Here is a 27,949-nt window from a genome sequence, read left to right as displayed (position 1 = left end):
ACCAGGGTGTGACGGGACGGGGGAATGTGACGGGGCAGGTTGGAGTGTGACGGGGCGGAGTGTGACGGGACGGGGGAATGTGACGGGGCGGGTTGGAGTGTGACGGGACGGAGTGTGACGGGACGGGGGAATGTGACGGGGCAGGTTGGAGTGTGACGGGGCGGGTTGGAGTGTGACGGGGCGGGTTGGAGTGTGCCGGGACGGGGTGTGATGGGATGGGGGAATGTGATGGGGCGGGTTGGAGTGTGACGGGACGGGTTGGAGTGTGACGGGACGGAGTGTGACGGGATGGGGGAATGTGATGGGGCGGGTTGGAGTGTGACGGGGCGGGTTGGAGTGTGACGGGACGGGTTGGAGTGTGACGGGACGGAGTGTGACGGGACGGGGGAATGTGACGGGGCGGGTTGGAGTGTGACGGGACGGGGAAATGTGACGGGGTGGGTTGGAGTGTGACGGGGCGGGTTGGAGTGTGACGGGACGGAGTGTGACGGGATGGGGGAATGTGACGGGGCGGGTTGGAGTGTGACGGGACGGAGTGTGACGGGACGGGGGAATGTGACGGGGCGGGTTGGAGTGTGACGGGGCGGGTTGGAGTGTGACGGGACGGAGTGTGACGGGACGGGGGAATGTGACGGGGCGGGTTGGAGTGTGACGGGGCGGGTTGGAGTGTGACGGGACGGAGTGTGACGGGATGGGGGAATGTGACGGGGCGGGTTGGAGTGTGACGGGACGGAGTGTGACGGGACGGGGGAATGTGACGGGGCGGGTTGGAGTGTGACGGGACGGGGGAATGTGACGGGGCGGGTTGGAGTGTGACGGGACGGAGTGTGATGGGCCGGGGGAATGTGATGGGACGGGGGAATGTGACGGGGCGGGTTGGAGTGTGACGGGACGGAGTGTGACGGGACGGCGGAATGTGACGGGGCGGGTTGGAGTGTGACGGGACGGAGTGTGACGGGACGGGGGAATGTGACGGGGCGGGTTGGAGTGTGACGGGACGGAGTGTGACGGGACGGGTTGGAGTGTGACGGGACGGGGGAATGTGACGGGGCGGGTTGGAGTGTGACGGGGCGGAGTTTGATGGGACGGGGGAATGTGACGGGACGGGTTGGAGTGTGACGGGACGGGTTGGAGTGTGACGGGACGGAGTGTGATGGGACGGGGGAATGTGACGGGGCGGGTTGGAGTGTGACGGGGCGGAGTGTGACGGGATGGGGGAATGTGACGGGGCGGGTTGGAGTGTGACGGGGCGGGTTGGAGTGTGACGGGGCGGGTTGGAGTGTGCCGGGACGGGGTGTGATGGGATGGGGGAATGTGATGGGGCGGGTTGGAGTGTGACGGGACGGGGGAATGTGACGGGGCAGGTTGGAGTGTGACGGGGCGGGTTGGAGTGTGACGGGGCGGGTTGGAGTGTGCCGGGACGGGGTGTGATGGGATGGGGGAATGTGATGGGGCGGGTTGGAGTGTGACGGGACGGGTTGGAGTGTGACGGGACGGAGTGTGACGGGATGGGGGAATGTGATGGGGCGGGTTGGAGTGTGACGGGGCGGGTTGGAGTGTGACGGGACGGAGTGTGACGGGACGGGGGAATGTGACGGGGCGGGTTGGAGTGTGACGGGACGGGGAAATGTGACGGGGTGGGTTGGAGTGTGACGGGGCGGGTTGGAGTGTGACGGGACGGAGTGTGACGGGATGGGGGAATGTGACGGGGCGGGTTGGAGTGTGACGGGACGGAGTGTGACGGGACGGGGGAATGTGACGGGGCGGGTTGGAGTGTGACGGGACGGAGTGTGACGGGACGGGGGAATGTGACGGGGCGGGTTGGAGTGTGACGGGACGGGGGAATGTGACGGGGCGGGTTGGAGTGTGACGGGACGGAGTGTGATGGGCCGGGGGAATGTGATGGGACGGGGGAATGTGACGGGATGGGGGAATGTGACGGGACGGGGGAATGTGACGGGGCGGGTTGGAGTGTGACGGGACGGAGTGTGACGGGACGGGGGAATGTGACGGGGCGGGTTGGAGTGTGACGGGACGGAGTGTGACGGGACGGGTTGGAGTGTGACGGGACGGGGGAATGTGACGGGGCGGGTTGGAGTGCGACGGGACGGAGTTTGATGGGACGGGGGAATGTGACGGGACGGGTTGGAGTGTGACGGGACGGGTTGGAGTGTGACGGGACAGGGGAATGTGACGGGACGGGGGAATGTGACGGGACGGGTTGGAGTGTGACGGGACGGGTTGGAGTGTGACGGGACAGGGGAATGTGACGGGACGGGGGAATGTGACGGGACGGGTTGGAGTGTGACGGGACGGGTTGGAGTGTGACGGGACAGGGGAATGTGACGGGACGGGGGAATGTGACGGGGCGGGTTGGAGTGTGACGGGACGGAGTGTGACGGGACGGGGGAATGTGACGGGGCGGGTTGGAGTGTGACGGGACGGAGTGTGATGGGACGGAGTGTGATGGGACGGGGGAATGTGACGGGGCGGGTTGGAGTGTGACGGGACGGAGTGTGACGGGACGGGGGAATGTGACGGGGCGGGTTGGAGTGTGACGGGACGGGGGAATGTGACGGGGCGGGTTGGAGTGTGACGGGACGGAGTGTGACGGGACGGGGGAATGTGACGGGGCGGGTTGGAGTGTGACGGGGCGGAGTGTGATGGGACGGGGGAATGTGACGGGGCGGGGGAATGTGACGGGGCGGGTTGGAGTGTGACGGGACGGAGTGTGACGGGACGGGGGAATGTGACGGGGCGGGTTGGAGTGTGACGGGACGGGGGAATGTGACGGGGCGGGTTGGAGTGTGACGGGACGGAGTGTGATGGGCCGGGGGAATGTGATGGGACGGGGGAATGTGACGGGGCGGGTTGGAGTGTGACGGGACGGAGTGTGACGGGACGGGGGAATGTGACGGGGCGGGTTGGAGTGTGACGGGACGGAGTGTGACGGGACGGGGGAATGTGACGGGGCGGGTTGGAGTGTGACGGGACGGGGGAATGTGACGGGGCGGGTTGGAGTGCGACGGGACGGAGTTTGATGGGACGGGGGAATGTGACGGGACGGGTTGGAGTGTGACGGGACGGGTTGGAGTGTGACGGGACAGGGGAATGTGACGGGACGGGGGAATGTGACGGGGCGGGTTGGAGTGTGACGGGACGGGTTGGAGTGTGACGGGACGGAGTGTGATGGGACGGGGGAATGTGACGGGGCGGGTTGGAGTGTGACGGGACGGAGTGTGATGGGACGGGGGAATGTGACGGGGCGGGTTGGAGTGTGACGGGACGGGTTGGAGTGTGACGGGGCGGAGTGTGACGGGATGGGGGAATGTGACGGGGCGGGTTGGAGTGTGACGGGACGGGTTGGAGTGTGACGGGGCGGAGTGTGACGGGACGGAGTGTGACGGGATGGGGGAATGTGACGGGGCGGGTTGGAGTGTGACGGGACGGAGTGTGACGGGATGGGGGAATGTGACGGGGCGGGTTGGAGTGTGATGTGGCCAGGTGGAAACTTGCCAGGATTCTGCTTCTGATCACTATCCTGCTGGACAGTGTGTGTGTGGTGGATGTTGGATGCGGGCTGGATTGGGCTCAACATTTCCTCCAAGCCCCTGGTGGAATAGTCCACCAATAAATATTTGAGGTTTGTCAGGGAGTGTGAAAGGCACCCTGTACCAGACACAGGGATGTGCCATGACTTAGCGTCCTATAATGGGGAGTGGAGTGTGTTGTAACAGAGATGTTAGAACTCAACCTTTATTGGGATAAGAACGTAAGATCATAAGAAACAGGAGCAGGAGTAGGTCATACGGCCCCTCGAGCCTGCTCCGCCATTTAATCAGATCATGGCTGATCTTCGACCTCAACTCCACTTTTCTGCCCGATCCCCATATCCCTTGATTCCCCTAGAGTCCAAAAATCTATTGACCTCAGTCTTGAATATACTCAATGACTCAGCATCCACAGCCCTCTGGGGTAGAGAATTCCAAAGATTCACAAACCTCTGAGTGAAGACATTTTTCCTCATCTCAGTCCTAAATGGCCGACCCCTAATCCTGCGACTATGCCCTCTAGTTCTAGACTCCCTAGCCAGGGGAAACAATCTCTCAGCATTTACCCTGTCAAGCCCTCTCAGAATCTTATATGTTTCAATGAGATCACCTCTCATTCTTCTAAACTCCAGAGAGTATGGGCCCATTCTACTCAACCTCTCCTCATAGGACAACCCTCTCATCCCAGGAATCAATCCAGTGAATCTTCGTTGCACCGCCTCTAAGGCAAGTATATCCTTCCTTAGGTAAGGAGACCAAAACTGTACACAGTACACCTGGTGAGGTCTCACCAAAGCCCTGTATAATTGTAGTAAGACTTCCTTACTCTTGTACTCCAACCCCCTTGGATTGAAGCATTTCTTTCCCAGTTTACTCCCTTGGTGTTGTGAAAGGATTGAACTCCCTCAATTACCCTTCCACACTCTCCGGCCCCAGTACCTCACCCAGGTGCCATTCTCCCGAAAACTGTCCCTCATTTAAAAAACAACCCGTTCCCACTGCTCCTGGAATGCTGATCCTGTGATTTTGCTGTTTCACACTCAGCGTGTTTGTTTCTGCTCCTGTCTGTCTGGAATGTCTTTAACTTACCAGTGGGAAAGAAAGAGTTTGGTGGTGTGTCTCCTGTACAGTATTGTTGACTCGGGATTTGAAGATTGGAGAACTATCAGCCGTCGTGATTTCATAACAAGCTGTTACGTTGTCAAACATCAGACTTTTCACCTCTGATTCAGTCACACGGCACCATCACATTCAATGTTTATTGTCTGCAGTGTTAGTTCCACTGGGCCCATGTGTTCCCCCTGCTCTCTGATTTTATGCTCTTTCTTGAAGATGCAGAGATGCAGACTCCTGCTATAGCCAGAGGCAGCTTAGACGTGAGTGTTGGTGGGTTATTCAACCATGGAGGGATCACACCGGAGTCAGTTCCAGCCCTGCTTTTGGGGTTCCTAGGACACATTCAAAACTATTTTGGTGCGCAGTTAATCAGTCATGTGTGGCCAGAAACTAGCCCTACATAAAGGTGTGAAGTTGGGACAGTGGAGATTATGATGTTATGTGTAAGACCCCTGCCGAACGTACACTTGGTAAGTGAATGTCACACCCGCCAACGTACAAACTCTGAAAAGCTGACCAACAGGTTTAAACAAATTGGCACAGGTCCAGAAACACTGCTAACGACAGAAAATACATACAACTGAAAAGCTGCCCTGAAGAGTGGCTTATGACCAAGGTGACTGAATTAGTTAAATTCCTTTCTATTACATTGGGATATCAGGATTTTTATTTGTGTTTTGAGATCATGTTTCACAATTTTTTTTTCTGTGAAAACTTAAACCCCAATAACCTGATGTTTTTAAAAAAGTAGTTACAATAGGAGTGCAGCGGGTCATGAAAATCATTATTACCCTGCAGATACACCCAGTATTCCATCAAAACAGAAGCAAAATACTACAGTCGCTGGAAATCTGAAATAAAAACAGAAAATACTCAGCAGGTCAGGCAGCATCTGTGGAGAGAGAAACAGAGTTAACAATTCAGGTTGATGACCTTTCATCAGAACTGGAAGAAGTTGGAGATTTTTAAGCAAGTACAGAGTCAGAGAAAGGGGGGAGGAAGGGGAGGAAGAGAAAAGGGGGCGGGAGGAAGGGGAGGGTGGAAGAGAAAGGGGGGAGGAAGAGAAGGGGAGGGAGGAAGAGAAGGGGAGGGAGGAAGAGAAGGGGAGGGAGGGAGGGGAGGGAGGAAGGGGAGGGAGGAAGAGATAGGGGGGGAGGAAGAGAAAGGGGGGGAGGAAGGGGGGAAGAAGAGAAGGGGAGGGAGGAAGAGAAGGGGAGGGAGGGAGGGGAGGGGAGGGAGGAAGGGGAGGAAGAGAAGGGGAGGGAGGGAGGGGAGGGGAGGGAGGAAGGGGAGGAAGAGAAGGGGAGGGAGGGAGGGGAGGGGAGGAAAGAACAAAAGGGAAGGTCTGTGAGAGGGTGGAGGGCAGGAGTGATTAAATGACAAAAGGGATGATGGTGCAAGGCACGGAGGGAGGTAATGGGACAAGTAAAGAAAGAAAAGATGGGTCTAGAGGAGCTGTAAATGGCAACAGCAGAACCATTACCAGTACCCGCTGTCCGAAAAAATGGGAGAGGTAGTTATGATCTGAAGTTATTGAGATCAATATTGAGGTTGTAAAGTGCCTAATCAAAAGATGAGGTCCTGCTCCTCGAGCTTCTGTTGAGCTTCATTGGAACAGTGTAAAAGGCCGAGGACAGAGAGGTCAGAGTGGGAGTGGGACAGAGAATTAAAATGACAAGCGACCGGCAGGTCAGGGTCGTGCTTGCGGACTGAGTGGAGGTGTTCAGCAAAGTCATCACCCAATCTGCGTTTGGTCTCCCCAGTGTAGAGGGGACCGCATTAGTAACAGGGCACATAGGAAATCATGTGATTAGGCAGAGTCAACATAGTTTTATGAAAGGGAAATAGTGTTTGACGAATCTATTAAGAGTTTTTTGAGGATGTAACTAGCAGGGTAGATAAAGGGGAACCAATAGATGTAGTATATTTTGAATTTTCAAAAGGCATTCGATAAGGTGCCACATAAAAGATTGTTACACTCATGGGGTAGGGGGTAATATATTCGCATGGATAGAGGATTGGTTAACGGACAGAAAACAGAAAGTAGGAATAAGCGGGTCATTTTCAGGTTGGCAGGCTGTAACTAGTGGGGTGCCACAAGGATCAGTGCTTGGGCCTCAGCTATTTACAATCTATATCAATGACTTAGATGAAAGGACCGAGTGCAATGCATCAAAATTTGCTGACGATACAAAGCTAGGTGGGAAAGTAAGGTATGAGGAGGACACAAAGAGTCTGCAAAGGGATATAGACAGATTAAGTGAGTGGGCAAGAAGGTGGCAGATGGAGTATACTGTGGGGAAATGTGAGGTTATTCACTTTGGTAGGAAAAGAAGAGAAAAACAGAATCTTTTTTAAAAGGTGAGAGACTAAGAAATGTTGGTAGTCAGCGGGATTTAGGTGTTCTTGTACACAAATGACAGAAAGGTAACATGCAAGGTACAGCAAATAATTAGGAAGGCAAATGCCTTTATTGTAAGGGGTTTAGAGTACAAGAGTAAGGATGTCATACTACAGTTGTACAGGGCATTGGTGAGACCTTACCTGGAATACCAAGTACAGTTTCGGTCTCCTTATCTAAGAAAGGATATACTTGCTTTAGAGGCGGAAAACAAAGGTTCATTCGATTAATTCCTGGGATGAGAGGGTTGTCCTGTGAGGAGAGATTGAGCAGAATGGGCCTATACTCTCTGGGGTTTAGAAGAATGAGAGGTGATCTCATTGAAACATATAAGATTCTTAGGGGGTTTGACAGGGTAGATGCTGAGAGGCTGTTTCCCCTGGCTAGAGAGTCTAGAACTAGGGGTCATAGTCACAGGATAAGTTGTTGGCCATTTAGGACCGAGATGAGGAAACATGTCTTCACTCGAGGGTCGTGAATCTTTGGAATTCTCTACCCCAGAGGGCTGTGGATGCTCAGTCATTGAATATATTCAAGGCTGAGATCGATAGGTTTTTGGACTCTAGGGGAATCAAGAGATATGGGGATCGGGCGGGAAAGTGGAGTTGAGTATGGCCCACTCCTGCTCCTATTTCTTATGTTCTTACTCTTTCACCAAGTTGTCTAAAAAGAAAGGTTTTATTCTATAAAGTTTATTAATAAAAAAACAGATAGTAATAGAAAGGAGACTTCCTTGTACATCACAGAACGTGACAACAATGTGCATCTTACCTCCTTAAATATTTAAAAACTCCAGCAAGTAGGCAGCATGATGGAATGATGGCTGTATTTCATAAAAATCTAAATTGCTTCCATCCAATTTACAGCCTGAACTCTGTTGGTGATAAACAGGTCAATCTGTCAGCTTTGGAGCGTTTGTTATTTAGTTTTAGCTCTTGTTTAAAGATGAAATATTAATCAGGAAATCTAAAGTACTTACTACAGCACTCACACCTCTGAGTCAGAAAGTCATGGGTTCATGTCCCACTCCAGGGACATGAGCACATAATCCAGGCTGACACTCCCAGTGCAGTACTGAGGGAGTGCTGCACTGTCGGAGGTGCCGTCTTTTGGATGAGACATTAAACCGAGGCCCCGTCTGCCCTCTCAGGTGGATGTAAAAGATCCCATGGCCACTATTCGAAAAAGAGCAGGGGAGCTCTCCCCGGTGTCCTGGACATCATTTATGCCTCAACTAACATCAGTGATACAGATTATCTGGTTGTTATCACATTGCGGTTTGTGGGATCTTGCTGTGCGCAAATTGGCTGACTTGCTTCCTACATTACAACAGTGACTACACTTCAAAAGTACTGTAAAGCATCTTTGGGACATCCTGAGGTCGTGAAAGGCGCTATAGAAATGCAAGTTCATTCTTTCTTTTTCACTTATCTCAGTGCAATGGTTTCCATCTCACCGACAAAAGCAACAACAACAACTTGCATTTATATAGCGCCTTTAACATAGTAAAACATCCTAAGGCCCTTCATAGGAGAGATTATCAAGCAAAATTCGACACCAAGCCACATTAGAAATAAAAACAGAAAATGCTGGAGAAGCTCAGCAAGTCAGGCAGCTTCTGTGGAGAAAGAAACAGAGTTAACGTTTCAGGTCGAAGACCTTTCGTCAGAACTGGAAGATGTTAAAAGAGTTAAAGTTTTTGAGCAAGTACAGAGCCAGGGAAAGGGGGGGGTGGGTGGGGAGGAAAGAACAAGAGGGAAGGTCTGTGATAGGGTGGAGGGCAGCAGTGATTAAATGACAAAAGGGAGGCACGGAGGGTGGGAATGGGACAAGTAAAGAAACAAAAGGTGGGTCCAGAGGAGCTGTAAATGGCAACATCACTTTGATAGGATTGTACTACAGACCCCCAAATAGTCAACGGGAAATTGAGGAGCAAATATGTAAGGAGATTACAGACAGCTGCAAGAAAAATAGGGTGGTAATAGTAGGGGACTTTAACTTTCCCAACATTGACTGGGACAGCCATAGCATTAGGGGCTTGGATGGGGAGAAATTTGTTGAGTGTATTCAGGAGGAATTTCTCATTCAGTATGTGGATGGCCCGACTAGAGATGGGGCAAAACTTGACCTCCTCTTGGGAAATAAGGAAGGGCAGGTGACAGAAGTGTTAGTGAGGGATCACTTTGGGACCAGTGATCATAATTCCATTAGTTTTAAGATAGCTATGGAGAAGGATAGGTCTGGCCCAAAAGTTAAAATTCTAAATTGGGGAAAGGCCAATTTTGATGGTATTAGACAGGAACTTTCAGAAGTTGATTGGGAGAGTCTGTTGGCAGGCAAAGGGACGTCTGGTAAGTGGGAGGCTTTCAAAAGTGTGTTAACCAGGGTTCAGGGTAAGCACATTCCTTATAAAGTGAAGGGCAAGGCTGGTAGAAGTAGGGAACCTTGGATGACTCGGGAGATTGAGGCCCTAGTCAAAAAGAAGAAGGAGGCATATGACATGCATAGGCAGCTGGGATCAAGTGGATCCCTTGAAGAGTATAGAGATTGCTGGAGTAGAGTTAAGAGAGAAATCAGGAGGGCAAAAAGGGGACATGAGATTGCTTTGGCAGATAAGGCAAAGGAGAATCCAAAGAGCTTCTACAAATACATAAAGGGCAAAAGAGTAACTAGGGAGAGAGTAGGGCCTCTTAAGGATCAACAAGGTCATCTATGTGCGGAACCACAAGAGATGGGTGAGATCCTGAATGAATATTTCACATCGGTATTTACGGGTGAGAAAGGCATGGATGTTAGGGAACTTGGGGAAATAAATAGTGATGTCTTGAGGAGTGTACATATTACAGAGAGGGAGGTGCTGGAATTCTTAACGCGCATCAAGGTAGATAAATCTCCGGGACCTGATGAAATGTATCCCAGGACGTTATGGGAGGTTAGGGAGGAAATTGCGGGTCCCCTAGCAGAGATACTTGAATCATCCACCGCTACAGGTGAGGTGCCTGAAGATTGGAGGGTAGCAAATGTTGTGCCTTTGTTTAAGAAGGGCGGCAGGGAAAAGCCTGGGAGCTACAGACCGGTGAGCCTGACATCTGTAGTGGGTAAGTTGTTAGAGGGTATTCTGAGGGACAGGATCTACAGGCATTTGGAGAGGCAGGGACTAATTAGGAACAGTCAGCATGGTTTTGTGAGAGGAAAATCATGTCTCACGAATTTGATTGAGTTTTTTGAAGGGGTAACCAAGAAGATAGATGAGGGCTGTGCAGTAGACGTGGTCTACATGGACCTCAGCAAAGCCTTTGACAAGGTACCGCATGGTAGGTTGTTACATAAGGTTAAATCTCATGGGATCCAAGGTGAGGTAGCCAATTGGATACAAAATTGGCTTGACGACAGAAGACAGAGGGTGGTTGTAGAGGGTTGTTTTTCAAACTGGATGCCTGTGTCCAGCGGTGTGCCTCAGGGATCGGTGCTGGGTCCGCTATTATTTGTTATTTATATTAATGATTTGGATGAGAATTTAGGAGGCATGGTTAGTAAGTTTGCAGATGACACCAAGATTGGTGTCCTCACCTTCCACCCCACCAGCCTCCACATTCAACGTATCATCCTCCACCATTTCCGCCACCTCCAGCGTGATCCCACCACCAAACGCATCTTCCCCTCCCCTTTCAACATTCTGAAGGGACCGTTCCCTCCGCGACACCCTGGTCCACTCTTCCATTACCCCCAATACCAACTCTATTCCCCACGGCACCTTCCCGTGCGAGCGCAGGAGATGCAACACCTGCCCCTTCACCTCCTCCCTTCCCACCGTCCAGGGCCCCAAACACTCCTTCCAGGTGAAACAGTGATTTACTTGTACTTCTTTCAATTTAGTTATACTGTATCCACTGCTCACAATGCGGTCTCCTCTACACCGGGGAGACCAAACGCAGATTGGGTGATCACTTTGCTGAACACCTCTGCTCAGTCCGCAAGCGTGACCCTGACCTGCCGGTCACTTGCCATTTCAATTCCCCGTCCCACTCCCACTCCCACTCTGACCTCTCTGTCCTCGGCCTCTTACACTGTTCCAATGAAGCTCAACGGAAGCTCGAGGAACAGCACCTCATCTTTCAATTAGGCACTTTACAACCTTCCAGACTCAACATTGATTTCAATAACTTTCAGATCATAACCACTGCTCCCATTTTTTCGGTCAGCGGGTGCTGGTAATGGTTCTGCTCCTGCCATTTACAGCTACTCCTGACCAATCTTTTGTTTCTTTATCTGTCCCATTATCACCCTCCGTGCCTTGCACCATCATCCCTTTTGACATTTAATCACTCTTAACTTCTACCCTATCACAGACCTCCCCTTTTGTTCTTTCCTTGCCCCGCCTTTCCCTGGCTCCGTACTTGTTTAAAAACTTTAACTCTTTAACATCTTCCAGTTCTGACGAAAGGTCTTCGACCAGAATCGTTAACTCTGTATTTTTCTCCACAGATGCTGCCTCACTTGCTGAGCTTCTCCAGCATCTTCTGTTTTTGTTTCCGATTTCCAGCATCTGCAGTATTTTGTTTTTGATGAGGAGATATCAGGACGGGTGACCAAAAGTTTGGTCAAAGAGGTAGGTGTTAAGGAGCGTCTTAAAGGAGGAGAGAGAGGTAGAGAGACGGAGAGGTTTAGGGAGGGAATTCCAGAGCTTGGAGCCAATGGAATTCCAGGCACATGCTCAAAGAACCTTTGGGGCATTCTGAGGTGACTCAGCCCAAAGAGTTGGTGGGAAGGTTCAAATTGGTGGTCTTTAGGCAGCAAGCATCAACACATAGTCTGTGCCTCAAAAAAGCTGTCAGTCCTTGTGAAATGTGGCACATGTGAAATGTGTTTACATGTCAGGAAGACAGGAACTACTTAGCAGGTCTCTTGCAAATTGTGTGCCTGAGAGATGAATGCAGATAAGATGAGTGTAGATTAGGAATGTTCCATGTTGAACTTGTAAAGAGCCACCTGTTCTGAGCTAGCCAAACCTGAATGACTGTCAGTAAACTGAACATCACAAGCCTGAATACGGAGGCCTGCCCAGGTAAAAGGGGCTTCTACACTTCCCGTGTGGAACTTAGGAGAATGTCTCTGAAAAATAATTGGCTGACTAATATCTATTACCTATTAGGATTTTGGATACAATGGGGGAGATTTCCGTTTCCAGCTCCTGGACTTCATCTGATGGGGCAGATTCTACTCCCTTTATTGCAATCAAGGGAGTGACGATCTGGTGGGTTCTACAAAGGGCCGATCCACTCCCCCAGATTACCAGCTAGGCTCTGAAGATGAAAATCTCCCTCAATATTTCTTACAAGACTGACGGGCACATTGCACCGCCAGTTTTAACACTGAGGGATCAGCATCTGCCCACTGCTTACCCGCCAGCTGATGCCCATACATTGCCACATCCAGTCACCTAACTTTAGACACTTGTCTGCTCTCCTAGGGCCAAGAAGGAATTCCTGGTCCCTCACTTGTTAGAGTAAAATCAGTGCCTTTCCTCGCCCCGCCTTCTCCCAGTGTCGAAACCAAGATTCGTCTAACATCTCCCACTCTAACTCAGGACTGCAATACTGTGGAACTCCTCACCTCCCCCAGTCTTCCTCTTATAGGCATTTAAAATACAAGCTTGGTGTATCACTAATCCTTATTTGGGAATCTGTCCGAATTTTTTTCTGTATGGATTTCCTCCTCAATCTCTAAAATGCTGACACACTGCGAGACCTTCGCAATGCTGCGTTACTGGGACACTGGGACGTAATTGTTCCTGATGTTCTCCCCCCAAGTCTTTGTGTAGTTGCAATTCTGGTCATCTCTTTTCAACCTTGGTAGCATCCTACACTCTGTCAGTTTGGCTCAGTTGGTAGCACGCTTACCTCTACATCAGAAGGTTACAGGTTCAAACTCTAATCCAGGACTTGAGTACACTCATCCAGGTAGACACTCTGGTGCAATACTGAGGGAGTTCTGTGGGGGGGGTGATTTCCACCTTACAGCCAGAGTGTAAAACCAGTGGGTTGTGTGCCCGTTATAGAAAGCGTCCAATTTTACTTTCCGCTGAGAAGTTAAACTGAGGTCCAGTGGGTCAGGTGATTGTTAAAGATTCCATAGCACTGTTGGAAAAAGTGCATGGAGTTCTCCCGGCCAACAATGCTCCTTCAACCAACACCACCAAAAAAACAGATTAACCGGACACTCATCTCATTGGCTGCTCTTGGGATCTTGCTGTGTGTACCTGGGATTGGTTAGCAATTCATTGGCTATGAAATGCCAATATGGGATGCCCTGAGGTTGTGAAAGGCGCTGTATAAATGCAATTTATTCCTTTAAGGTGCATATAACTCTCAATTTGGCTTCTCAGCCACAAGCTAGAACTTGTTTTGACATTGCCAGTGTGTGTTTAATCAGTGACGCACTGGTGATGTAGGATAGGAGGAAGTGCAGCCTGGGTGCGTACAGGAAGGTGATTATTCCAATCTGGCCAGCTGGATCATATTCAAACAAAACTTTGAATTGGGGCCTAGTGTGATCAAATAACAGAGATGAATATCAGCAAATAACACAAAGTCTTAAAGGGACAGAGCCTTTAACAAAATGCTTTTGGGAAACTTTTAAAACTTTTTTTTTTGCCTTTGGGGTGGTACGGAAAAGAGGGGAAAGAGCAAAAACACCCAAGTGCCATTTTATCACAATGGTGTCCTATACAAGTGGCTTCTATATGATTCACAAGGTGGATTTGGGGTGCTGACTGATGCTGGGGAACTGGCTGCCCTCTCGCACCTCAGCCAATTCTCCCTCATTTGTGAACCTAGAAAGTGAACCATGGCAAGCTATTCGGCTATGGGCGGGGGCACTATGGGCTTTTGAAACGTAAATCCATTTGTTTCCATTAGATTCTGAGTTTCTCAATGTGCAGCGTTTCCATTTAAAGATTTCAATGGATTTTTCTCAGTGGTGAAGCGAACCTCGGGCGGGTGACCAGCAATTTGCGCTGTGGGCGGGGCCTCGCCCGCCAGAAACCCAGAGAAGGGACAGGAAACACGGAGAATTTATAATAAACACATTTGGAAATTTACCCCCTCGGATCACGAGCCCCGATCTTGCCCCCTCCCCGGTTTTACATGTGGCAAATCTGGACTGACCTCCCCTTTAACAGGTGAAATGAGTGGGCGTGTCCCTTTAAGAGCGGGCGCCCACAATGCATTGCGGGCCGCGGGTCACGCGGTGAATTGTGGGAAACGGAGAGCGGGAGAAACGGCGAAAAAAAGAAGAGAAAGGGGTAAGAGAGAGAGAGAGAGAGGGGGGGAGGGGGGGGAGAGAGAGAGGGGGGGAGGGGGGGGAGAGAGAGAGGGGGGGGAGGGGGGGAGAGAGAGAGGGGGGGGAGGGGGGGAGAGAGAGAGGGGGGGAGGGGGGGGGGAGGGGGGGGGGGGGGGGAGGGGGGGGGGGAGGGGGGGGGGGGGGGGGAGGGGGGAGAGGGGGGGGGAGAGGGGGGGGGAGGGGGAGGGGGAGGGGGGGAGAGGGGGGGGGGGAGGGGAGGGGAGGGGAGAGAGGGGGGGGGGGAGGGGAGGGGAGGGGGAGAGGAGGGGAGGGGGGGGGGGGAGAGAGAGAGGGGAGGGAGGGAGGGAGGGAGGGGGGGGGGAGAGAGAGGGAGACAGACAGACAGACGTCTAGTCATTTATCACATTACTATTGGTGGGATCTTGCTGTGAACAAATTGGCTCCTAAATTACCATAGTGACCACACTTCAAAATTACTTCATTTGCTGTAAAGTGCTTTGGGACGTCCTGAGGTCAAGAAAGGCACTGTACAAATGCAAGTCTTTCCATTATTGGCCTAGAATCCAAGCCAATGGGAAAAGAAAAGGAGTGAAACAAGATGCACTTTCCCTGCTGCGGTTAATCCCCATCTGCATATTGTTAAATTAGGTCAGGCTCAACCGATTGAAACTGGAAGTGTTTCTGCTTCCTGTGAAACACTGTTACTGATATTCCAGTGGGGCCTCATCTTTCGCCTCCGCCTTTAATTGTCACTAAGCATAGTTTTAACTTTATTGTAAGGATAATAATTACATAAGAGATTACACTTGCTAGAAAGTGAGTACTCTTCAATCTCAGGAGTTCAGGTGCTGCCTATAAAATCCAGTGCGGGGTTCCAGTGAAGTGTAGTGATGGGTGTGAAATTGGTGTATTATGTTCACTAGATCTTTGTCTTTCCAAACTCGGGTTGTCTAGAGGGAGCTGGGTAACACTGGGGTGCAGCACTGCTGGTTCCAGGTCAGTCACTGGCAGCAACTTTAGATGATCAAGTTTGCACCAGATGAGTATGGTCGAAGTGTTTTTTTTCTTGTGAATTAAAAAGACCTAGGGATGAAATTACTCTCCATTAAATCAGTCTATTAATCATTTCATGTGTAATCCAGAGCTGTACCTGTGTATAATTCAAGTGTGGCTGTTATATAAAATGTTGCTTCCATGCCAAGGATCCCAGTAAAGTCTGAATTTTCTCCCAGGAGATTGAGGTGTCGTCATGGCAGCAGCACTAAATGACAGCCACCGACGATTCCTACAGACCATAATGTCTCAGGGGATTCTGGAAGGTTCTGTGACGAGAAAGTTGCACAGGCACTGCTGTGAAACGCACAAAGGTCAGCCAGCTCTTTGTTATTGTACATTTTTCTACGGCCTTTCTCAAAAGAGAAATCCTGTCTGAAAGCTGTTGGTGCTCGATCAGCCCGTGGGCCACACCGGGAATAGGTTAATGTGTTGTAAGATATCAGTTGTAATCCTTGTGTCTTGTAATACCCCGATACAAGAGAGACATCGACTTTCATTTACATCACATCTCTCCGAAACATCTCGGAGATTCACTTCCAATAAGTTACTTGCAAGTGCAGTGACTGTTGCGTAGCAAACGTGCACAGCACGATCCCACAATAACAATCTGAGTGCCGTTAATCTGCTTTTGATGGTACCAGCGAATCTCTCGTGGTGTTGCTCATGGGTAGTGTGGAACAGAGTTGCACTATTTAGCTGCTAACCTGCTGTATGGGGAAGGGCTTTAAATAGGTCCATCCAGGTAATTGCAGCTCATTAGAAATGTAATCACATGGCCATTGCACCAACTGTCCATTTCAAGCTTTAGATCAATGACCAGCAACGTTTCATTTTTTGTTTTTAAATATCTAATTTCTAGATGTCGGTCGTGTAATGGACACGTGCCAGACAGGCGAATATTTTTTATAGAAGTGAGTTGGTAGAGGAAAGTTGGCAGGGAAATGAGGTGTGGCATCTCTTGGTTTCCATTCAGAGTGTGTGGGATACAAGAATTTCCACAGTGCTCCCTGTTTTCTATACGGTCAGAACTCAAGCACCTTTTGATTTTGCTCACTCACCAATTTTTTTGGCCAGCTTGTCGCTGTCTAACCACACGTTGGGACCTTAAAGCAAAATCAGTCACTGAGAATCCGACCTCTGTGACAAAATGACATAAGCTCACTTCTCCATTATATTGAAACCTTTCTGATAGAAACAATATTTTATGTAATTAAATTTCCTTTATCATATCCTTTTATAACCAATTTTCTCACCATTGCTCCTTCCGTGGAAGCATTGGCTTCTCCTGCGATGTGGTTTAAGAGGCAGGTTCCAGGGCCTCACTGCAGTGACCATTATTCTTGAGGGCTGGTAGGCTGATATCAGTTATGGGCAGAGTCAGTGCAGTCTGATCCCATGCTCACTCTGGGTACACACCAGTGCTCACACTCCAGCATCCAGCACCGGTTCCTGGGAAGCAATCAGGAGCAAGAATCCCGGTTGATTTATTTTAAAAATTCCCTTTCCTAACCCAGGAATGTGGAGACCAATCGCAGCACCCAGACTGGGATCGGCCCTGTCTCACGGACCCTGATTAAATGGTATCCTAATGGCACTATTACCTCCGGTAACACTGTGCTTCAGTGAGCTGTGAGAGAGTGGCCTGTAGTGATGCTCAGTGCTCCCTCATTCCCCACCCCATCATTCCCCACCCCAAGGTGGTGATGCACCTGGAATTCAGTGCCTCCTGAACACCATCAAGGCCTCATTGTGTGGGCACTCACTCAAATGCACTGTGTTCCAGTGTTTTCATCATCTGATTGATTTTCATTTTGAAGCAGAGTTAGTGAGCTGTATATTGCTACACCGTTGTACGTGTTTGTGTGGAGCAAAGCCGTGGTGGGTGGACTCATTTCCTGTTAACATACACGTAGGTACAATACAAAGTGGAAAACCCAATACTGAATCACTCTGTTCAACTCGCCCATGTGCAGCTCCTTTATGGTTTTAAGGGGGCGAACTGTCACTTTTAGTTTCACCCACATTACCTGGGAAGTAGATTATTAATTCATCTGTGTGAACGTAGGAAAAGCCCCTATCCTTTACTTCTACCATAGCCCTTTACTGACATATACCAGCTGATTCCTGTAGCGACGCTTGTGAAGTTTGTTAACGCCCGTCCTTGTAAAACAGGACACAGACCGATCAGCCCTGGGGGCAACCCAGGGGTCTGGGAGTGCGGGAAGGGGGCCCTGGGACTGGGAGTGCGGGAATTTGCTGTGACCCTGGGGGTGCAAACACTGGGATTTGCTGCAAACATCTGTGTTGGTGAGTATGTGGTGGGGGGTGTTGTTGAATGCACTGCTGCCCACTGGGAAGGAGGAAGAAAATCTCTCTTATGTTCACCTCCCAGTGTTGATGCTAATGGCAGCCTCAGTTGATGGGCCTGCGAATGGAGGTATTGACCAGGGCCCCCGGAGCGCTGTCTTGGTGCAGTCTATTCTGATCACCACCTCTCTGAGTGACTTTGTACAGGTCTGTGATGTGGTGTTTTTTCACTATTTGGCCATTGTTGAAGGTTGGCTAGTCAGAGAATAAAGTTGTGAGTCATATGCTGCTCCTGTACAATCTGTCCCACAGTGTACATCATAATCCCTCAACACTGTAACTGTCTCACATTGTACACAGTGGGGCTTCGATTGTTGAACTGCTGCTACAATGTTGTCTGTCGGAAGCTGAGTTACGCTGGATGTTCACAGTGGAGTGGAGGCCCGGGCTGTGCACGGTCTCCTGGTGTCCCTGGGCGAGGGGAATTACATGGGGGAGGCGCGCAAGAGGCAGATATCTTAATCTGTCAACTGTACACGTGCGATAGTCGCTCACTTCTACTAACTTGGCTTTTCTAATGGGTAAAATGTTGAGTCTTCACCCCCACGGAGCAGGAGTCTCACTGAGCTCTGCTGGGTGTGGTTTGTGAAGAGGACGTGTGGAGGACTTCGGAATTGTACAGTGCGAGAGGACTGTGTCAGCACGGAACCAGTCTCCCGCCCATTTAACTTTCCATGATGCCTTCCCATCCTGAGTGTTTCACACTAACCACACGATTAGTACTGAATGTTGAATGAATGGAACTCCCAGAATAGTGAGTACTACAGATCAGTGCTGTAGGATGGGCCTTTGTCACTTTGTCAACCTCTAGAGAGGTGCTTCTGGCAGCTGACTGCACCTGGGTTTGTCTCTGCCACGGATTTTAACATTTGAAAATATTTAAAATGCGGAGAGATGAGAACTGATCTCCATAGTTTCCTTAACCCAGTGTATGTGTTCTCATAGGGAGCATTCAGTTTCATTTTGAGTTATCTGACAAGGGCTGTGGGAACAGATTTCTATTCAGTAAGTGAATTAGTCTGGGCCGTGCGTTGGATGTCACTTGTGTATCGGAGATACCCGGGCTGTGTCCTGGCTGAGGGAATCACTCACCCATTGAAGAATCCACACTGAAATCAATAGGGTGAAAATCGGGATCTGCAATCTGCTTGTTACTTTACTGTCCTAGTGGTGAAAATTACCCCCATTGTGAGCAGGAAATCAGTAGAATCGTGTTAGGTAAGAATTTGAAACCAGAGTTGATGTAAATGTTGGCGTTGGGACACCATTGAATGGCTCAGTGGTCATGTACATCAGCTAGTGAGGTACTGGGCCATACAGTCTGGGGAGGTTCCAGGTTCCACCCCTGGTCTGTGCTGAGTTAGGTGGTCTCCAGGGGGATCCCATGGCCATTGTTTCGAAGAGGAGCAGGGGAGTTCTCCCAGTGTCCTGGCCGATATTTATCCCTCAACCAACATCACTTTTTAAAAATAAAAGATTATCACTGTGGGATCTTGCTATGCGCAAATTGGCTACCGCATTTCTTGCATTACAACAATGACTATACTTTAAAAGTACTTAATTAGCTGTAAAATGCTTTGGGACGTCCTGAGGTTGTGAAAGATGCTATATAAATGTAAGTCTTTCTTTCTCGCCCTTGGCCCTTCTCAGAATAAAAACTAGGATCTGAGACCTCAGTTCCGCTTTTAGCTAAGCTCGGTTTGTGCAGTGTGTGTGTTTGGGTCGAGCTGTCACTCAGCCCTGCGACTGTGGCCTTGCCCACGGCCCACCCTCAATGTGGTTGAATACAGCTCTGAGTGCAATCAGAAATCACCAAGCTTTGCATAACAGGTGCTCAATAGTTAAAGGGACATTGTCTTCATGGAAATGCTTTTTGTTCGAACTTGGTTTGTTTGGGAGCTGTGGGGGAGGAGCAGAGCTGAAGGTAGAGGCTCTCATCTCACGGTGCTGCTTCTGCCAGATACTGGCTTATGTGTTTGTCAAGAAATGAGAAGTTCATTCGTTCGTTCTTAAAATCTGAAAACCATTTTATGGAAGCAAGGTGAAATGATTTGGTGGTTTAATGAGATGGGAGGTCGTCACTTTGGCAGTTCTGCTTTTCCCCACTTGTGTTACTTAGAGTAAACAGCAGCTCATTGACAAAGTGAATCACACTCACTTTGTGTTCCAGTTTTTTTCCCCTTCTCCTGAAGACATTGACTTGCATCTGGCACAGTTACCCGGGCACTGCCAACCCTTGTACCTACTGAAAAGCACCATTCCTCTGGTGTGAGCCCAATCAGTAAGTGTTGGCAGGATATTCAGCTGTTGGGGCATCACCTGATATGCACATAAACATCTTCCAACAGCAGTCACTGGATAGCGATCGGGTACAAGAGCCCTGGCTGGTTTTCTTCCCCACGCACAGTCGGGTCCTGAGACCATTTCGAGCACCTCTGCCATTGAGAAAAAACATAGTTTTCCTTTCCAGAAAATAAATCCTGTTTTAGTGCAGCCAGAGAGTGAGCACATCAGTAAAGAACTGCAAAGAAATTTAAAAAAAAATCATTATGTGGGCACAGTTGCCAAGGCCGGCATTTTTTGCCCATCCCTAAATGCCCTGAGAAGCTGCCTTCTTCAACTACTGCAGTCCGTGTTTGTAGCGGTTTGAGACAACTGAGGGACTTGCTGGGCCACTTCAGCGGGCAGCTAAGAGTCAACCATGTTGGTGGGACTGGAGTCACATATAGGCCCAGACCGGGTAAGGACGGCAGGTTTCCTTCCCTAAAGGACATCAGTGAACCAATCGGGTTTTTACGACAATCCAACAGCTTCACGGTCACTTACTGATACCAGATTTTTAAAAACTGAATTCAAATTCTCAAACTACCGTGGTGGGATTTGAACACACGTTTTCTGGACTAATAGTCCAGTAACGTAACCAATACATCACCGTACCCATGATATACAAGCATGAGAGCAGGCCAGGGAGCATGCTGCCACTCCTGGCTCCCCGGCTGGCCGTTGCTCCCCTCCAGTCCGCATACAGTGGCATTGGCAATGTACTAGCAACATACTGAATTTCTGTTATAAAGTAGGAGACTTCCTGAACCTTTTTTCCCTTTTGCCTAATTATAAATCAATGGGAGGGGGATGTGTGAGAGAGATTTTAAGTACACTCCTCCACGAATGGCTTCTCTTCTGAAAGGGTCAGTGTCTGTCACCAACACCAGCAAGTGCTGTGATGAGTTTTCATTCTCTTCAATCTCCAGTGTACTACAAACATGACCAGTTGGATGAGTTTATCAAAAATATCAATGGCCATCTGCAGCCTCTCTTCATGGAGATCAGGAAGGGGATGAGTGAGGATGATGGACGTCAGTACTATGCTCTGGTGAGTGGGCACCGCGGTGTCCTTCTGACTTTCACTTCTGGTGGTTGTGGGGAGCTGACTGCGGAATTATCTAGTGGTAAAATAACCACACACCCAGAACTAGCAGTGGGAAGGGTTACGTCCGTTTACAGACGCAGTGAGCATTCTACAAAACCAAGATCTCTGAACTAACCATCACCTGGATTTGTAGCGACTGCATTCACTCTTCCTGTCACCACTATAGATGAAGAGACAAGGGAAGAGCAGTGAGAACTCTCAGCCACGCACCACACTTTATTACACCCTCTATTTTCCAGCGCTATCTCAAGGAGTCCCTGAACCCACCCAGGGGTGTTGGTGCTGGAGAAACCTTTCCCTTTTTACATTGTATCTCGATTTCCATCCCAACCACAAACCAGTGTCTCCCTCTGATTTACACATTTCTTGTTTTGTTGCTTTGCTGGAGAGTTTGACTCCTGACCCAAGGTTTGTAAATTTGAATCCTACCTTCTTGCTTTGTCTCCAGCTAAACCTCACTAAGACAGGAATGGCATTCATTGTCTAGGTTTGGTCCCTTTCTTGGCCGGGCTGTTATTTTGGGGGGAGGGGGGTTGAAATACCAGTGGGCCCACTTCATCGGAACAAGCCCAGCTTCTGCTAACCAGCATTGACGTCAGCTCTGGGGGAATTGCTGGTCAAGACTTTCCTGATGGGGAAAAGGGGGCAGGGAGTGACTTTTTAAAAAAAAAATTGGTGTGTGGAGAATCTATTAGGCTTGAAATGGGTAGAGTATATTAAAACACAGAATCTGTGTATTGTGGGGGAGGGTATTGCTCCTGAACATCCCTGACCTCTGATACTTTGCACCCTGACTTGCCAGCTGAACCTTGACCTGATCATTGCAGGCAAGACAGCCCATGCTCACAAGACATTCTCTCTTTCGGATCGCTGCCCTTTTGCGTCTGCACAACAAAATAACGTGCAGAGTGCTCCTGGACTGCAGATCCTCATAATGTGCTAGTAATCTCCCTCTTGCCCCGTCTCCAGGTTAACCTTGCGGAAACAGAGATCACCAGGATGGCATCTGATTACACGGAAACCGAGCTGGAACTGTTCAAGAAAACTGTGAGTACATCTCAGTGCCTCATTTTTTGAATGCAGCAGTAGTCTGGTTCCCATTACTCTGATGTGTAAATTTCAACCGCATCTCAGTGAAGTATTAGTAAGAGTTTTCTGTTGTATAATTTCTTTAATCTTAATTAAAATTGAAGACCTTAGAATATCCCTTACCATGCTGGATGAATCAGAGATTGACCAGGGGCATTGGCTGCTCCTGAGCGTGTGCGCACATCTGCCCTCAGCTCCATGGGTGTCAGGTCAGGTTAGGTGAGTAAAGAAAGGGCTTAAAAAAAGCACAAGGGGCAAAACCACCTCAACAGTAACCTGATAACTGCTGGCGGCGGGTTGGAGTCTGGCTCGATGATTGAGAGCAGTTTTACATGAGTAAGACTTGCATTTAAAGCCCTTTCTTTTCAGATGGACCTGGTTCTGGAGTCAGAAAGTGGGATGGTCTCGTCGACAGACATCCTGAACCTGGCTGATCAACTACAGCCCAAGAAAATGAAGAAGAAAGAAGTGGAGCAGGTGCTTCAGCGCTTTGTGCAGGACAAGTGGCTGTGTGAGGCAGGTGGCAGTGGAGACTGTGTCTACTAATCAAAGATAAACTTTCACGTGTGCGCAAGAACATTTTTTTTTTCTCTGCATGTGGTAAACATTCTGGTGAGTTTGCTGTTTGCTTTTCCCTCATTAGAACGATGGTGAGTACATTCTGAGCACTCGCTGCATTATGGAGCTGGAACAATACATTCGCAACATGTACCAGGACCTAGTGAAAGAGTGCAACATCTGCCGTAACATCACTCTCCAGGTACTGCACCCTTTCTCCTGGGGTCTGTGTCAGCTGGTAAGAGGAGTGGGGTGAATCAGAATTTTCATTCTGCTGGCGTGTGCCCTCTTATTTGTCTGTACCAATATAGTTTGGTGTAATTGTTCATTGGCCTGTTTCAATGTATTACTTTACCACTCAGCTGAACCACTGCATGTGGACCTTCACCCTCTGTGTTTTCTCTACTGCCCCAGTTGTTTGATTATATTTCTTTAAACTGCATTTTGCTTTCAGGGCCAAACGTGTGAGGTCTGTGGAGCCAAAATTCATCTCCCCTGTGCTGCAAAATACTTCCGAGGTCGGGATGAGCCTTGCTGTCCAAACTGTAGGCAATTCTGGCCTCACGAAATCCCAGGTAATGACTGTTTAATCAAGATTATTAAATCAAGTTCATAATTAATTAGTCCTGTTAACAACCCACATCTAATCCACCTATAAACAGCTGGAGTGCAGATGGTTCAATGCTGCCTCTCACCTCCAAGGTCAGTCCGTTGAATTCTGTTCCCAAAGGTCAGTAAAGGGCAGGAGTATATTTACAGAAAGTGGATTTTAAAGTCTGACAGTATGCAGAAGCACACCATCCTTGGAACGTTTAATGTCTATCACTTGCTGCAGCTTTTACCCAACAAAATAAAATCTTCAGATTATTCAAGTGATTTGTATCCATTCTTATACTCATTCATTCACCAAACCACTTGTTTTGTACTGTATATGGGCTGTAACCAGGCAGCCAGGGTTATGATTTGTGGATTCTGATCTGTTGCTGGGCAGGACTGAAAAATGTTTATTTTATTCATCGCACAGCTGTTTCAGGAATTATTTTTCAAGCCTGTAACTGAAAATATTTACATAAGAACATAAGAAATAGGAGCAGGAGTATGCCAATCGGCCCCTCGAGCCTGCTCCGCCATTCAATAAGATCATGGTTGATCTGATCCTAACCTCAAATCTAAATTCATGTCCAATTCCCTGCCCGCTCCCCGTAACCCCTAATTCCCTTTACTTCTAGGAAACTGTCTATTTCTGTTTTAAATTTATTTAATGAATTTGACTGAATTCTCGCGTTAGCACCGCTCCAGAACGAGGGGATCACCAAGTACAGTGTCCCACTCACCTCTCTTACCTGCCTTCACTGCTTTGGTTCTACATGTTAAAGCAACACTCTAGTTTTGTTACTTTGCAAAAAAAAAAACCCCAATCTCTAATGACTGTGCTTACTTTAACCCCGGTTCTTTTCTTCACCCAGATGTCAACAGGACCGAGACGTCCATGCCCCCTCCTTCTTTCACACCGAAAATGCGACGCCGACATCGGGAATGAGGTGCAAGGAGAAACGGAGAAGCACAGGAATCGCAGAGCTCGCTTCAAATCAGCAGAGAAATGGAAGGACTGAGGGTGGGGGGAGAGGATTGAGTTGTGTTCTGTGATGGAACTTAAGGCACTGGCCTGCAACAGATGCCTCTTGCTGTCAGCTGGTGTCACGGAAGCAACACCACCCTGATATTCTGAACCCTGTATTTTGACTGCATTGTGTTACATTACAGTGCAGGACACGCAGTGTCACCTCCACTATGCAGCCCCTCCTTAAACCCTCAGGGCCATCCTGTCAGTTTGCTCTTTGCCTGGAGTCCGCTCAGAGACTTGCCTTGCCGTGAGATTGAGGGGGAGGGGAGGGAGTGGTGAGGAATAACGGGCTACCCTTGCACTCTCCCTTGGGACCCATTTTAAATGTCAGGAATTAATTTGAAACCTTGTTTCTACTAACAGGCACTATGAAATGGAAAAAGGAATGATTATCTGTTACTAAATAAAAACTTTTTTTTTCAAACTGGTTGTGTTTTTCCCTGTTGAGGTGGGGAGATACTCCTGGCCATTTGAAGTACTGACACTGATGCATCTTGAGAACAACTCTACCTGAACTGATACTGTTCTAGTGACTGATCTGTACCTAGAACTTCAGTACAATACTAAAAGTACAGTGTGCTTTACTGAATTCTCTGATTCAACAATGTGCATTTAGTTAGCACATTTAATAGAGAAAAACATTCTGTGGCACTTAACAGACAACAGCCTTTTGCTCTTTTTTTAAATTAACCATTATATAGGCTTAAGCACAATGAGTAGATGAGATAATATGGAATGTTTATACCTATTATAGCTTCACAATAAGAAACAATTCTTAACAGCAGGCAAGTTATTTTAGGGATAATGAGAAAATTATTGAAAGAAAGCATTTGAAGGCTGTTGGGTGCCAAGACCATAAGAGATAGGAGCAGGAGTAGGCCATTCGTCCCCTTGAGCCTGCTCTGCCACTCAATGAGATCATGGCTGATCTGATTTTTACCTCAACTCCACTTTCCCGCCCTTTCCCCATATCCTTTGACTCCCTTGCTGATCAAAATTTGTCTAACTCAGCCTTGAATATATTCAATGACTCAGCCTCCACAGCTTTTTGGGGTAAAGAATTCCAAAGATTCACCACCCTCTGGGAGAAGAAATTCCTCCTCATTTTGGTCTTAAACAGGCGACCCCTTATTCTGAGACTATGCCCCCTAGTTTTAGATTTCCCCCATGAGGGGTAACATCCTCTCAGCATCTACCCTATCGAGTCCCCTCAGAATCTTGTATGTTTCAATAAGATCTCCTCTCATTCTTCTAAACTCCATTGAGTATAGACCCAATCTGTTCAATCTTTCCTCATAAGACAACCCTTCCATACCCGGAATCAACCTAGTGAACCTTCTCTGAACTGCCTCCAATGCAAGTATGTCCTTCCTTAAATAAGGGCACCAGAACTGTACGCAGTACTCCAGGTGTGGTCTTACCAGCACCCTGTACAGTTGTAGCATAACTTCCTTGCTTTTATACTCCATCCCCCTAGAAATAAAGGCCAATATTCAGTTTGCCTTCTGGATTACCTGTATGCTGACTTTTTGTGTTTCATGTACGAGGACACCCAGATCCCTCTGTACCGCAGCATTTTGTAGAATTTCTCCATTCAAATAATATTTTCCTTTTTTATTTTTCCTCCCAAAGTGGATGACTTCACATTTTCCCACATTATATTCCATCAGTTTTCTGTCTCACCCCCTTCGTGAACAGGGGTGTTACGTTTGCGGTTTTCCAATCCGCTGGGACCTTTCCAGAATCTAGTGAATTCTGGAAGATTACGACCAATGCATCCACTATCTCTGTAGCCACTTCCTTTAAGACCCTCGGATGCAAGCCATCAGGTCCAGGGGACTTGTCAGCCTTTAGACCCATTAGTTTACCTAGTACTTTTTCTCTAGTGATTGTTTTTAGTTCCTCCTTCCCCTTTGCCCCTTGATTTTCTACTATTATTGGTAAATAATAGTAGAAACAACACTTAATTACACAATTATTAATTTAAATTTTAATTTAATTATTAACAATAATAGAAACAACACTTAACAGCAAGCAAGTTATTTTAGGGATAATGAGAAAATTATTGAAAGAAAGCATTTGAAGGCTGTTAGGGGCCAAGGAATGAAGCTCCCTCTACACTGTCCCATCAAACACTCCCAGGGCAGGTACAGCACGGGTTAGATACAGAGTAAAGCTCCCTCCACACTGTCCCATCAAACACTCCCAGGGCAGGTACAGCACAGGTTTTCTGTTCAGGTGGGGGGGGGGGGGGAGGGGCGTTAGGCAGCAGACAACCATAGGATGTGTTGAGATGGACCAATCAACATTCCCCACCTAGTGCAGTGAACCTAAAGTCCTCCAGTCTCATTCCAGTAGCTACACTTACTGTGAGCTTACAGATACCGAGGGCAACTGCTGCCTTGGCTGAGATCAGCTGATTGTCCAGGCTCTGTACTACACTGGTGTCTTTACCCACCTTAGAAAGCTCCTGCCTGCTGCTTGTGAGGTTTAAACTCCATTTGAATTCTGGTTTATGGCTCTGTGGAAGTTTAGACTGTTTAATGTTTATTTGCTCAGACTGTAATTGATTTTATTCTTACTTACAGATCAGTGAGCAGGGCACAGGTTGGAATGGTGATAATCAACTCAGATGTCTATTGATCGAGTATTTATACCAATGACTGTTTTAACACTCCTGGCTTCCTTTACTCCAAGACAAGATCTCGCTGGCAATTGGTACCCCTGCCACAAACCATACACAAGGTTTCCGATTTAGTATTGCTTAATTATCAGACAAATTGAGCCTGGAGCTCACTGGCAGCATCAACACAACCCACAGGACTGAAACACAGCCTGAAACAGACCAGGGGTTGCAAGCTTCTTGCACACACACACACCGACGTTCACTGTTTATCATCATGTCCTTCACGCAGCAAGCACTCTGGAGGCAGCAAGATTTATAATTAAAAGGATAGATTCTTACGGAGGGGACAGCAGAGGTTTTGGGGGCAAGAGGGGGTATTCCAAACAGAAAAATAAACTTATACAATAGTTTGGACTGAATTTCTGCCCCACCCCACCGCCACGGTTTCACCTGCAGTCTATCGATACCTCACCCAAGTGAACAACCATCTTGTAGGAGCCGGGAGAATGAGTCTCGGCAGGCTGGTCAATCATGGGGGCCATCATGGCACAGCCCGATCCCGTCTTCACACACTATCCCCCGACAGCAATCATGGACCAGGAACCCTGGCTGTTTTTTTATCATGCTTTACAACAAATTCAGCACAGACCTGGGTTGGGACCAGGGAGGCTCCTGATCTGTATGGGTCAGTATCAGGCTGGCTGTTGCATTTACCCATTGAGCTATCAGACGAGCCCGGAGTTGAATAATATTTCCATAAAAGGCACTACAAGGGATCAATGTACCGAAGACCCAGCCCTCAAGCTCTGTGTGCGCTGTTGCCACACTA

General features: G+C 48.6%; 1 protein-coding gene across 2 annotated transcripts; it reads left to right on the top strand.

The window, feature by feature from the left end:
- Window positions 1-14,284: 14,284 nt before the first annotated feature.
- On the top strand, window positions 14,285-24,918 carry nsmce1 (NSE1 homolog, SMC5-SMC6 complex component). Of its 2 annotated transcripts, none has more exons than XM_068003051.1 (8): window positions 14,285-14,371; window positions 15,603-15,737; window positions 21,045-21,166; window positions 22,193-22,270; window positions 22,682-22,789; window positions 22,956-23,072; window positions 23,325-23,445; window positions 24,337-24,918. In XM_068003051.1, the coding sequence occupies exons 2-8, from the start codon at window positions 15,620-15,622 to the stop codon at window positions 24,408-24,410; spliced, it is 738 nt and encodes a 245-aa protein (XP_067859152.1). In that variant the 5' UTR covers window positions 14,285-14,371; window positions 15,603-15,619; the 3' UTR covers window positions 24,411-24,918. The 2 variants fall into 2 exon arrangements, with proteins under 2 accessions (XP_067859152.1, XP_067859151.1); XM_068003050.1 differs by having other exon boundaries at window positions 22,682-22,828.
- The last annotated feature ends 3,031 nt before the right edge of the window (window positions 24,919-27,949 follow it).

This window comes from Heptranchias perlo, chromosome 22, assembly GCF_035084215.1.
Source record: "Heptranchias perlo isolate sHepPer1 chromosome 22, sHepPer1.hap1, whole genome shotgun sequence".
NCBI classification, from domain to species: Eukaryota; Metazoa; Chordata; class Chondrichthyes; order Hexanchiformes; family Hexanchidae; genus Heptranchias; species Heptranchias perlo.
This window is presented reverse-complemented; position numbering and strand designations above follow the sequence as displayed.

Coding starts and splice junctions, on each gene's coding strand:
- nsmce1 (XM_068003050.1), top strand. CDS start 15,620: ATGGCAGCAGCACTAAATGACAGCCACCGACGATTCCTACAGACCATA. Junction 22,271..22,681: donor TGGAACTGTTCAAGAAAACT/GTGAGTACATCT, acceptor CTTTCTTTTCAG/ATGGACCTGGTTCTGGAGTC. Junction 23,446..24,336: donor CTGGCCTCACGAAATCCCAG/GTAATGACTGTT, acceptor TTCTTCACCCAG/ATGTCAACAGGACCGAGACG.